The 11,796-nt window shown below is 51.4% G+C and overlaps 7 protein-coding genes across 7 annotated transcripts; 2 read left to right on the top strand and 5 right to left on the bottom strand.

The window, feature by feature from the left end:
- Window positions 1-171: 171 nt before the first annotated feature.
- NUU61_008742 (uncharacterized protein) lies at window positions 172-441 on the bottom strand (the record flags this gene model as incomplete). Its single annotated transcript, XM_056659267.1, has 2 exons — window positions 172-314; window positions 402-441. 2 exons carry the CDS (start codon window positions 439-441, stop codon window positions 172-174), a joined length of 183 nt encoding a protein of 60 aa, XP_056507560.1.
- Window positions 442-1,746: 1,305 nt separating this feature from the next.
- NUU61_008743 (uncharacterized protein) lies at window positions 1,747-2,502 on the bottom strand (the record flags this gene model as incomplete). The annotated part of the gene is made up of 2 exons (XM_056659268.1): window positions 1,747-2,190; window positions 2,242-2,502. 2 exons carry the CDS (start codon window positions 2,500-2,502, stop codon window positions 1,747-1,749), a joined length of 705 nt encoding a protein of 234 aa, XP_056507561.1.
- Window positions 2,503-3,111: 609 nt separating this feature from the next.
- Window positions 3,112-3,827, bottom strand: pin1 (peptidylprolyl isomerase ESS1; the record flags this gene model as incomplete). The annotated part of the gene is made up of 4 exons (XM_056659269.1): window positions 3,112-3,121; window positions 3,193-3,309; window positions 3,366-3,766; window positions 3,825-3,827. The coding sequence occupies 4 exons, from the start codon at window positions 3,825-3,827 to the stop codon at window positions 3,112-3,114; spliced, it is 531 nt and encodes a 176-aa protein (XP_056507562.1).
- Window positions 3,828-4,114: 287 nt separating this feature from the next.
- NUU61_008745 (DNA-directed RNA polymerase II core subunit RPB9) lies at window positions 4,115-4,824 on the top strand (the record flags this gene model as incomplete). Its single annotated transcript, XM_056659270.1, has 4 exons — window positions 4,115-4,194; window positions 4,251-4,519; window positions 4,635-4,714; window positions 4,780-4,824. 4 exons carry the CDS (start codon window positions 4,115-4,117, stop codon window positions 4,822-4,824), a joined length of 474 nt encoding a protein of 157 aa, XP_056507563.1.
- Window positions 4,825-5,047: 223 nt separating this feature from the next.
- On the bottom strand, window positions 5,048-5,636 carry NUU61_008746 (mitochondrial 54S ribosomal uL14m domain-containing protein; the record flags this gene model as incomplete). The annotated part of the gene is made up of 3 exons (XM_056659271.1): window positions 5,048-5,118; window positions 5,170-5,560; window positions 5,622-5,636. The coding sequence occupies 3 exons, from the start codon at window positions 5,634-5,636 to the stop codon at window positions 5,048-5,050; spliced, it is 477 nt and encodes a 158-aa protein (XP_056507564.1).
- A 1,245-nt stretch (window positions 5,637-6,881) lies between these two features.
- On the top strand, window positions 6,882-8,958 carry NUU61_008747 (SET domain-containing protein; the record flags this gene model as incomplete). The annotated part of the gene is made up of 2 exons (XM_056659272.1): window positions 6,882-6,995; window positions 7,057-8,958. 2 exons carry the CDS (start codon window positions 6,882-6,884, stop codon window positions 8,956-8,958), a joined length of 2,016 nt encoding a protein of 671 aa, XP_056507565.1.
- Window positions 8,959-9,642: 684 nt separating this feature from the next.
- mrh4 (ATP-dependent RNA helicase MRH4) lies at window positions 9,643-11,445 on the bottom strand (the record flags this gene model as incomplete). Its single annotated transcript, XM_056659273.1, has 1 exon — window positions 9,643-11,445. The coding sequence occupies one exon, from the start codon at window positions 11,443-11,445 to the stop codon at window positions 9,643-9,645; it is 1,803 nt and encodes a 600-aa protein (XP_056507566.1).
- Between the last annotated feature and the right edge of the window lie 351 nt (window positions 11,446-11,796).

The following is an 11,796-nucleotide window of genomic DNA, read 5'->3' on the forward strand; positions in this document are numbered from 1 at the left end:
CAACATACGTGGTGCATTGGTGTTTTCCCATCTAAGTTCATTGCATGGGTATGTAGGGTAGAGTCGTACAGCAATCTAATCTACTGTCTATGATATTCAAGGGCTTTGTCGATCATTCAAACATTATAGGACTAAGAAGGAAAATAACAAGAATAGAAAATAGAAAGTCGTTCAAAAATTCCAATTCTTTGCCCATGTTTCCTCGGGGGAAACATCAGCACTCTCCCCCCACAGCGTACGAAAGAAAACATCACCAATGTCTTCGTCCTCTGATTCAGAGTCATCGCCATTTTCGTCTGCATTGGGGTTATGACCTACCTCAAGAATATGTAATTAGCACTTTTCACTCCAAGCTGGGAACATGAAGAAAAGAAAAGTCTTAAAAGCCTGAATTCACTTACCACCAACCTTGCCACGCCGTACCCGATAATCTTTGCACATGGATCGGATGTTCACGGGGTACAGGGCCCCGCTTATATCAACAACCTGCTCTCTATCGTCCAGAAAATACGGAACTCGTCCTGGCATATTCCGTTCGTATATGACTCTTGGGGTTTCGGGTCGCGAAGGCGGAGATGGAGGGTGCTGCTCTGCTGCATTCACCCCATCACCATCACCATAATCATGGTCACCATTTTTTTCCTGGGCGTGATTCTCCTGGAAACTGTCATTTGCATTTTTTCCCTCATCTTGGGATTCGGGAGCTTTTTCGCGCCCGAGAAGCCTAAGAATCTTTGGGTTGATCCTGCAGTTTCCTTGTCGCCAGCATTCCTCGCACGCTTGCAGATGGCAGTAGAGCCGGGTCATGCATTTGCCCCAGCACTGTTTTTTGTCTTTACAGAGTTCTTTTTCTTCATCTATGATACATCCACACAGGGTGTATTTCCGGACCCAGTGGATGCACATGGCAGAGGCTGGAGTGGCTTACTCCCTTGCTAAACTTGGAGACAGTCTGGCCCTGTATATATCAGATTAGAAAAAGCCTAATATTTTGATGAACCTCGCTTGATATAAATTTATTTATAAGGCCTTGCCCCTTTTTACCCTTTTCGACATAGGTTGTATCAAAAAGGGTAAAAAGGCAAGACAAGACTATTATACACAGGACAAAAAGTCAGTCAGGGTACGCACTAACAAAGAGGCAAAGGGACAGAGAGTTTGAAACAAATCTTTCTTTTTGTGTTGTATGTTGTATATAATAGCATTTTAGTTATCTTTGTTTCTGCAATAAAATAGGGCTATTGCCACACGTGATCACAGTCGAGATGGCAATGTTTCGTGTTGTCTGCAGTTTAACACACAAAGGATGGAAGATTCAAAGAATTTAAAGGATAATTTCTTCCCTTCAAACAGGGGAGGAGTGAAAGCTGGTGGAGAGACATCAAAGGAATGGCACAGTCCGTTCCAAGCAATTGGCTTCATCTAGGTGAATCCACCTGGGTCAATCCGCGATACTACGTCCATAATCCAGTAAGTTGAAGACATACCCAGGACTAGCAAATGAATACAATTGAGTGTTATTATGGGTATTACAGAATAAATGGAAGTCACCATGTTCAAAACACGAAACAGCAAGTATCAATCACGAGCGCACAGCAGCTCGTTTTCTGTCAGAAACGCCAGTATCCCTGAAATCTATCCCACACCATGCACCGAACCAGCGCCCAGAGCCATGCAAGAAGCCTCATTTAGATCAGCCCAGTAAAAAAAAAATGTCTGTAACGCCGATTTCGCAGTGTCGCAAGATCACACGAGGCAAGTCGAAAAGCTGAAAGAAACATTTGTCGGCTCATCCAGCGGAGTTATGGACTCCGGGCTGCTGATGTAGAAGGTATTGGCAAGCTCCTCAGAGTCCTCAACCCAGTCGATGATCATGAGGTAAACATCATCAATGATCTCTTCCCAAGTAGGCATAACCAGGCCCTCCATGCAGACCTCCCACTTCCACATCTCATCCACGAAGGTACCCTGCCACCAGCGGCGCCATTCCTGGTACTGGAAGGATCCCATAAGACGGGAAGCCATGTGCTCAAGGTGGGACTTGTACCCGCGCCACTTCTGGTAGGGGATGGTGACGAACTCGCTGATGAGGCGGATGTAGGTGGTCGTGAACGTGGCGTAGTGGAGTGGGTCAACATAGAACTTGAGGGCGTCGCGTGGGATCTTGGGTGCGGGTGCCAGAGTGGGATCCTAGACATCCCAGTCGGGCTTCCATTCGAGGAGTCGCTTCATGGAGCCAACGTGCATGTGGTGCAGGATGCCCATGTCCTTGGAGCACAGCTCGTTGTAGCGCCGCTCGCGCATGCCCGACAGCACGTTCATGCCTTTGATGACCTGCAAGGCAATTGAATGGAGCTGGTGGTGTGCCTCCTGGACTTCGGGCGGGACTTGGAGCCACGAGGGCATTTCGAAGCAGCGAGGGTCGTATGTGTAGTCGGTGATGGTGTTGCATGCATACGACAGGCGCATGATTGAGCGTCTACGTCGGACTGCTTCGGCCATTGTGGCCGACGGATTGGGACAGTGTAAGGGTCAAGATGTAGGGGCAATAAAGAGAGAAAATGTGGGTGCTAGGAAAGAGGAATTAGCGAGAAGGGTGAGAGAAACAGAGCTGGGTTGGATGGCTACAAAAGATCAAAGGCTGGTCTACATCTAAAAGCAGCTAGACTTGATAGGTGCTCATTCATTGCTACGCTCAGTAGGACTACAATAGAGCTAACCAACCTCCTATTGTCGCTCCTCGGTCTTCTCTTATTGTGGCATCGATGTTAGAGTCTATTGACTCAATTGAGGCCATCGACAATGCAAGCTTATCATTGTTGAAACTGTGACTTGGTATCAGTGTCTACCATGCCTATAACGACCATTGTTGTGATGCCTCAGTACTGTATGAGACTATCCAACTCGCGTAACCAAGACAACCCTATTCAAAGATCTGTGAAGAGCTTCTTGTAGACACAATTTGATTCTTGACCTTTTTTCTTTTTGAACGATAACCATCCATATCAAACAAAGAGCATAACCAAAGAAAAACCGGGAAGAAATGCTACAATAACAGTTTGCCAGCCCGCTAGCTCGACGTAGCCAGTCTATCTCGATATAGGGATCAATTTACTGGACACTATACCACAGTCCAATTAGCCAGTCAATCAAGAATATCTTGTAGTCTCAGATCTAGTCAACCACACATACCGTTCAATGAGATGGACTCCAGAGGCCGTCTCAACCACCCCGCTGACCTGGCCTGGTTGTAGCGCAAAAGCGGCAGTTTCAAACTCCTTCTGCATCTCACCAGGACCAAAAAAACCCCTTGAAGGAGTCAGCGACACAATAGATCATAAATCCATGCTCGAATCAACACTCACAAGTCTCCCTTCTTCCGGGCGCTGCTGCAGTCGGATTCCGATACCGCAAGGTCCCCCAGAGTGGTCTCCCCAGACTGGATGCGCTGTTCGTGGCCCCTCAGAATCTCAATGGCCTCCTCCTTTGATCGGGTGATCTCAGCTTCTCGCCAACTGCTGGGGCGTCTGCTGTCGCGGTGCTTCACAAGCAGGTGGCTACAGCGGATCTTGCCTTCGGCTTGGCCAGAAGAGTCGGCACGAGCTGCGGGGGTGTGGTGCTGGGCCATATAGACCTTCAGCTTCTCGGTATCAGTGTCTGCTGGTGGCTCCCAGCGAGACTCCTTGGTTGAGGGGTTGAAATAGTAGGGAAGGTTCTTGGAATTCGAATGACGAACTTCCCATCCTGCGGGGAGACCTGAGTCGGCCTTGGACAGTCAGCATGGGTTTTGAGGGGAGATTGTAAAATAAGGGGTATAAGAATACCATGATTGTTGTATGGCAATAAATTCCAGTTGGTCACTGCAACTGCACAACAGCTCGTACACCGTGGGGGAAGTACACTTCGGGCAGGCGCAACTGCGGGGGATGATGCTACCTGCAAATAGTGCAAACATGTCCTAATTAGGGTTAGCGTCTGCTCCGCGATTCACCTCATTAGGCCTTCGCCGCTTCCTTATGATTATTCCTATTCTCCCTCACGCCCGAGTTGCCACCCTGTATCCCCTTTAAATCACACCATCGGCCGCTTTTAATATTGCAACCTCGAGATAACCATGTCCACAAGCCCTTCTCCCTCCGCTGCTGGCGACACCAAGCAGTCTGACCAGATCCATTTCCGATTCTGTCGCGAGTGGTAAGTACGACTCATTTTGCTCTAGAAAATCCTCTAGCTAACACTGTTTCTTCTAGCTCCAACTTGCTCTACCCCAAGGAAGACCGCGTCACCAACCAGTTGATGTTCACCTGCCGCACCTGCCACGTCGGCGAACCCGCCACCTCGTACTGTGTCTACCAGAACAAGCTCCACAGCCAAGTCGGAGACACGGCGGGTGTCACCCAGGATGTGGGATCTGATCCGACGGTTTGTCTCCCTGGCTTCTGCACCCTCTGTGGTGACGAGATTACCTGCTTTGAGTGTGGCTCGCTAGAAGGCGAGCCGGCTTCGGAAGAGGAGGATAGTAGCAGCCTGGAATCGATAGACGGGAACTGCCGGTCTAGCATCGGAGATTTTCTTCCATCTTGAGATTCCTGCTGGCTAACATATTCTGCTTCTCTGTCTACAGCTCCCTCGAGCCAACAAGCTTTGCCCGAGTTGTGGTGAAAACGAAGCAGTCTTCTTCCAATCGCAACAGCGATCTGCGGAAACCGGAATGGTGTGTCTCCCTTGGATATTTTTGATATGAGGTTCTAGGCTAATTATCGCTGGGGGTCTGTTTAGAAACTCTACTATGTCTGCTGCGCATGCGGTAACGTCTTTATGTGATGTCTTGTTTTTGTCCCTTGCGATACGGCCCCCCGGTCGATTCCTCGATACCCTTTGATCTTTGGGAGCATGTTTTGGAGTTTGGTGATTTAACCAGAAAAAATCGAAACGGAATCTGTGTGGTATTGTGGCAATTCTATTGATACATAGCGATGAATATTCAGCCCAAAGGCAATGGCGCTCTCCCATCAAGTACAAGAAAAAATCATGGACTGGTAAAATATTAGACGTGCATCGGCGCCAATGACAAGATCTTCGAGTATTGTCGCTTCCGTAGTTCTTGTCCCACGAGTCCTGTGGAAGAATTAGCATCCAGAGAAGAGAAATCCAAGGAAGAGCACGAACCGTTCATTCTCGTCCCAACCGGATCCCCCGACTTGTTCACCAACACACAGGCATTGTCGCCGAATCGAACAACCGATCCATCAGGCCGCTGCAGTTCCTTCTTCACCCGAACCACCACTGCATGGCGAATATCACCACGACGGACCTTGTTCGCAAGCGCGGAGGAAGTCGGTGCCTCGGACCCGGCGGGCTTTGATTTCTGGACGACAACAACGATCCGATCACCTAGACGGTTGCCGAGTGAGTTTGACTGTCTCCATTCTCCATTTGGTTCTTCTCCCATCACTCTGGTTTGCGGAGACTCACCGATGGTTGCGGGCCGCTTCTTCTTCAGGACGTTGACGCATTCGACAATTGAGGCGCCGGAGTTGTCGATGCAAGTTAATAATGACTAAACCGAGTATATGATTAGTATTTGGAGGCGGTTACTGAACAGTATGAGTTATGCGCACCTTTAGTTGAATCATCTTGAACGCCTGGTCGGGGAGCAACTAGCTGGAGTCCACCAATTTGTTTCTCGATGTCGGGTTGCTCGGAAGAGGGTTTGTCCGAACCCGGGGTATACACTCTGCGCGAGATGCTTCTGACAATCAATGCCAGATTTATGCACAGATCGATAGGTAGATGCGATTGGGGCAGTCAGTTTCCAAATGTAATCTCTGTTAGACAGTGTAGCCCATCCCGTCATCAAGCCAAGCTGGATTTGATTCAGCTGGCTGCCGGGGGTACCCTTGGCCGAGTTTAGAAGTAAAAAGTTAGTCCTTGAAATTGAATGCGAAATTAAATATTATTGACAATCGAGAGACAGTAGATATGTGCCTTGCTGTGGGTAGCAAAGACATTATTCTCCCGGGGTAACAATATGGTTCTTGTAAACTGTAACACAATATATATATATCATAGATTTGATCAATATATGGAGCACAATACTACATCGACTCTTTTACAATGATTACAGTAATCCTATTATGAGCCATTGAACATCTTGAATAGATATTATGGATCGTAAGCAGATTTCTTACAAGAAAGTACAAGAAAAGGCTCCAAGATGGCCCATTGCGCAACTCTGTCGATCGCTGGATGGATCGAATGCCTTCTGGAAGTCGATTATTGGCTACGAATTTACGACAACGGTGACCCACCGAGGAAATGGTCTGCGCTCGAGTTTATTCGAGGAGTGTGATATCGGAGATTATCTTTTTATAGGCCAAATGCCAGTGTAGTTGTAGTATGGTGGAAGACTGGGTGCCCTAGATGGAACGCGTAAATAGAACAACCCATATTTCTTGCAGACACGAGGAATATAGTAGGAAACACTCCAATATGCCAAATATCCAATTGCGACACGCGATCATTGAGAATCGGTTGTAGGGCGAAGCGCGTGGAGCCATCAAAAGCGAGAGCCCGAGACGCGGAAGACGGCGTCTCCCCTAAACCGGGCGACTCGGCAGAGACGAGCAAACCAGCCTCCCATTCACTTCTCCCCTCGTCAATTCTCAATAGCGATATTCTATTGACAATGTCTATTGTCCCCATTGACTCTATTTAACCATTCACCATTCACCAGCCTCGCCCTCCGAGTCCATTCTTGGCCCCCTCCCTGCCCTCGGATCTCCGCTATATTTGCTCCTCACCTTCTACAACCACGTTGCATTTCATGACACCTCTTATCTTCCTTCCCCTCGGGTGCCTCACTACCTGACACACCCACCATGCCTCCGAAGAAGTCGCGCTCCGGCCCTCCCGCGCCCGAGCCGCGCGAACGCTTGACCCTGGCAAAACTGGCCAGCTATGACGATGTCGCAACCGATGCGCTGGTGGACCACGTATGCCTCTTGCCCACAATTCGACCTGGACAATTGCATACTGACTACTTCTACCAATTAGGCCTACTTCTGGACTACCATTCGCAAGAACCGCACCAAGTACAACCCGGCCCGCGGAATCCACGACGACGAGATTGCAAGCATCATGCTTCACGATGTCATTGTCGCCAAGAACGCCCCGCAAGCCGAGAACAAGCTGCTGAATATCTCGGGACTAAAGAAATACATGAACACTCTGCGCAGCCCCCGCGAGCAGGAGTGGTTCCGTCGACACCTGCGCAAATACATTCAAATCTACCTCCCCGACTCCCCGTTCGAAGTGACCACAACCAACCGCTACATCATCACGCAGCACGAAGCTGCCATCTGCGCTCGCAAGTTCATCAAAGCTGGCCAGGAGATCAAATACCTGAGTGGAACCCTTGTGGCTATGACCCATGAGGAAGAGATGGACCTGGACCTGACCCGCAAGGACTTCAGCATTGTGATGTCGAGCCGCCGCAAGGCACCTGCTTTCTTCTTGGGCCCTGCCCGCTTCGCTAACCATGACTGTAACGCAAACAGCCGTCTGACAACTCGTGGCTCCGAGGGCATGTCGGTCGTTGCTGTGCGAGACATTCACGAGGGCGAGGAGATCACGGTCTCTTACGGCGAGGATTATTTCGGCATCGACAACTGCGAATGCCTGTGCTTTACCTGCGAACGCGCCGTTCGCAATGGCTGGTCGCCGCAGACCGACTCCAACTCTGACAGCAAAGAGTCCAGCCCCGCTTCAATCGACGAGCCTGTGTCTGTGGAGACTTCCATTGGGAGCAAGAAGCGCCGACGCAATTCCGACCTGGAGTCAGAGATCTCGACGCCCACCACTTCCACCCCGCGCAAGCGAACGAAGTTCCAGCACCAGGTTTCGAAGTTGCGCGAAGAGATCTCTGTCTCTGAGTTGGCAGGCGATTCGACTGAGACGATGACTCCTGCGACCCCGGAATCGGATGTGAACAGTTCTGCGATTCTGGCCCCAATCAAAGGGGTGAAGCAGGAGGCCAACGGCAGGGAAACTGAGGGATCGATCGCTGAGAAACCAGCACATTCCGAGAGCTCAGCCACCGTGGAGTTGGATCAGGGAGAATCAATGGTTATGGGCAATGGATATGACCCTCCCAGTGAAGCTAACGAAGTCACCACTCAATCCACTGCCCCCACTGATTGCGAATCTCCCAGCTCCCAGGCAGATGAATCCCACCGGTCAACCTCCAGCACCCCTACCTCTGTCGACATTGGAACCAAGATCCAGCCCGCAGAGGTCATCGGATCAGAGCAGACGGACACCGAGGCCACCCATGCAGAAGGCCACCCGGATGCTTCCTTTACAGGTCAGCCAGATGCAAAGCCCCTCCTACAGGACAATAACACCCAGGATGAACTGTCGGACTTATTTGAATCGTTTGAACTAGACGATATCCTCATGACAGTCGTCAAGAAGCAGAAGCCGCGCAAGACCCGCAAGCGCAAGCGCCACATCGTCGCCTCCGTCGAGACTGAGCTGCAGTTTGCCCGAGTGCCTGGCGACTACACCCGAACGTCGCGGCTGCTCGCCCAGCGCTACGACCGCTGGGTCGACTGCCAGACCTGCGACTCGTGGTTCGTCCAGTCCAATTCGTACCTGACGCGCCGCGAATGCCCCCGCTGCGAGCGCCACTCCAAGTTGTACGGATACCAGTGGCCACAGACCGAAATGGGCCCAGATGGCGAAGAGCGCGTCATGGACCACCGCACCGTCCATCGCTTCTTGTCCCCCGACACTGCCCGCGCCTCGCGCCGCGACCGTGGTGTCAGCTCCGTCGTCACGCCTACCCCCGAACTCTCCGATGCGCGCACCGAGACCGAAACCAGCGATGCGAATGAGTCTCGCCGCAACACGCGCGCAAGCCGTCGCCGCAACCGTGAACTTCGCATGACCATGTAAAGAACGAATTTGCCAAATGTATGGAAGAAACGTTGAATCCGGAGTTTGAGATGGGATCGGTCGGGGCGCTATCTTTCGTCGACAATTTCTTTTTCCTCTTTTTCTTTCCTCTACCTTGTTTTCTTATGATTATCATTTCTGCGTCATCGCATCTATGGATTGCACTGTCGGCGCATCGGTTCTGGTGTTCTGTTTTAAAGGGTTAAAGGGCCAGGTGCATTGAGGATTTCTGGCTTGTTTCTTTTATGGGTTGCATCGGAGTCTGCCATTTCTGCCTCTGTCTCTGTCTATTTCCTTCTTTCTTTCCTTTTTTTTATCGGACACATATCTTGTGTCATTAAGAATGGTCGTCGCATACGGACATATCTGGAGCATTTGAAACGTGGCATCGTGACATCCAGATATCAAAAGGATCGAGTTTCAATGAATGCACGTACAAAAATCCTTTCTCGGGACATTGTAGTCGAGTTGCTATCATGCATAGAAGTATAAGAGTAGATCAGTGCGATTATATACAATCGAATATCATACACACCAAATTCATGGATGCCAAATTACATGGGGTATTCGTTTTTCTTCCACCCCAGAGAAACCAAACCTTCAAGTCAACGCCAGCTATGATACAGATTCTATACAGAATGGGGGACATGCGAGGGAGAGAAATAGAGAGACAGAAAAAGAGACCTAGATCATGGCCTGGCCGCGGAACATGCCATCGCGGACCTCGCGAACGATATCCTTGCGGTCCTTCTTGCCAACCAAAACAACACCGCGACCCCGCTTGCCCATCCGACCCAGACGACCCAAGCGATGAATGAAATCGATGGTGGTGTGGGGTACATGGTAGAGCAATACAGTCTTGACGGGCAGGGTGTCGATACCACGCGAGGCGATATCGGTGGTGACAAGGACCTTGGTGCCTGGGAGACGACGAGAGGTGTCGACTTTCTCATCCTGGTCCCAGATGAACGGAATCACCTTGGAGCTGGTCTTCTTCTTCTTGGCCAGCTCAACTTCCTCGGCAGTCGGGGGTTGTTGGATCTCGGTGAACTCGGCGAGGATCTCGTCCGACTTGCGGGAGGTGGAGTCGCGGGACAGCGAGACGGCGTCGATGCCCTTACCCTGCAGGAAACGGGCGACCTCATCGGCTTCCTCTCTCTCGTTGACGAAGACAATGATCTTCTTGACCGTGGGGGCCTTGAATGACTCCAGAGGTCCCCATGACTCGCCGCGCTCGTGCCGGTCACCTGCTTTGCCAATTGCCCAGATGACATCGGCGCAGGCGAGACTGCGGTTCCCGCGGTACGGGTCCTTTTCAATGTCCACCACGCCCAGCTGGACTCGACGCGGGATGGCATGTAGTTTGGGGGTCGTCAATCGTCGAACGTCCGGGTAGTTCTGGCGGAGCTGCTTGTCCAGGCTGTTGGGGATCGTGGCCGAACAGAAAATGAGCTTTTTAAGCGAGGGTGTCGCCTTTTCGATCACCTCGGTTGTAGTCGGCAAGAAGGACCGGTCCATGAGGGAATCGGCTTCGTCGAGGACAAGGTGAGTTACCCGGCTGAGGACGTAGGGGTTCGTTTTCGCGATAGATGCGACGAGGTGCGGTGTCGACACCAGGATGTCAATGCCGTCCGGGTGGAACAGCGTGTTTTTGATCCGACGCGGTGTGAGGTTGGATGAAATCATCCCGGAACGGTACTTGACGCCATGCGCCAACTCTTTCACCCTGGCACCGACCTGAGCTACAAGCTCGGATGTGGGGACAAGAATGAGGGCTCGAGGGCGGCCGGCGTTGGTAACCGGCGGCTCCTCAGGCTCCAGCTCGAGTGTTCGATTCTTCAGGCGCTCCTCCCGCTCCTTCGTCTTTTCTGCCTCGATTTGTGCTTGTTCTTCGAGCTCCGATGCCTCAGCGCGCTTGACAGCGTCTACGACCGGGAGCAGGTATGCGAGAGTCTTTCCTGAGCCCGTCTCTGCTGCGAGGAGATATTGTTCGTATTGGGGCTTGTTGTCATCCACTTTCTTTGGCTGTTTCTGTTTCTTCGGCGTGCCATCGTTCAAAAGCTGCGGAATTGCAAGTCGTTGGATTGGTGTCGGCGTGATTTCATCCATACCGGGCAGAGCCATGGTGAAAATCGATTGGCGCACGGCTGGCAAAAGGCGGAAATGGTCGAAGCTGGTGACGTTGGCAATCTTGTCCTTGATGGCGTTCCGGCGGCCATAGGAGACAGGGGCCAAAGTAGTCTGCATTTTGAGTGCTTTGTACAAAGGGCTTTCTTTTTTCTCCACCTTGGCTTCCTCCCCTGAACGCTTCAATGCCGCCTGGGACTTTGCGCGTGGTGTGCCTTCAATCCCCGCCTCGGTCCGATTCATTCCAGCAAAAGGGCCTGCCCGGTCTCTCGCCGAGCGCGGCTTTGTCAAGGAGGCTTTGGCCACATTAGGCGACAGGGCCATTCGAGCGGCTTTGCGCCGGAATCGAGCAGTGGCCATCGCTCGCGTGGCCTGCCATGATACCGCGGGAACCGGTGACGATGGGAGGATCGTAGCTCTAGTTTGACACAAGAAGCATATCGAAGAGCGGATTGGCAGTTGCATTCTGCCCGACCGACCCAGAAGAAAAGCTGGCAAGGGAACGGTTCACTGGAAGTTGCGAGCAAAGAAAAAACCAGTTTGGCCATCGGATGTTTTCTGCAGAACACGCTAGCCCAGTCTGGGACTAGCGCCGATCTATTCCACCCGACATTTTAGGCGTTAGATCATGTGACCATGGCGCTGAGTCATCCCAGCTTCCCCCATCGTTGCCATGGAGACTCCCGCGACTGTCAACAAGTTTCAACTTGC

Source organism: Penicillium alfredii (genome assembly GCF_028826965.1).
Source record: "Penicillium alfredii strain IBT 34128 chromosome Unknown utg000011l_segment0_segment0, whole genome shotgun sequence".
NCBI lineage: Eukaryota > Fungi > Ascomycota > Eurotiomycetes > Eurotiales > Aspergillaceae > Penicillium > Penicillium alfredii.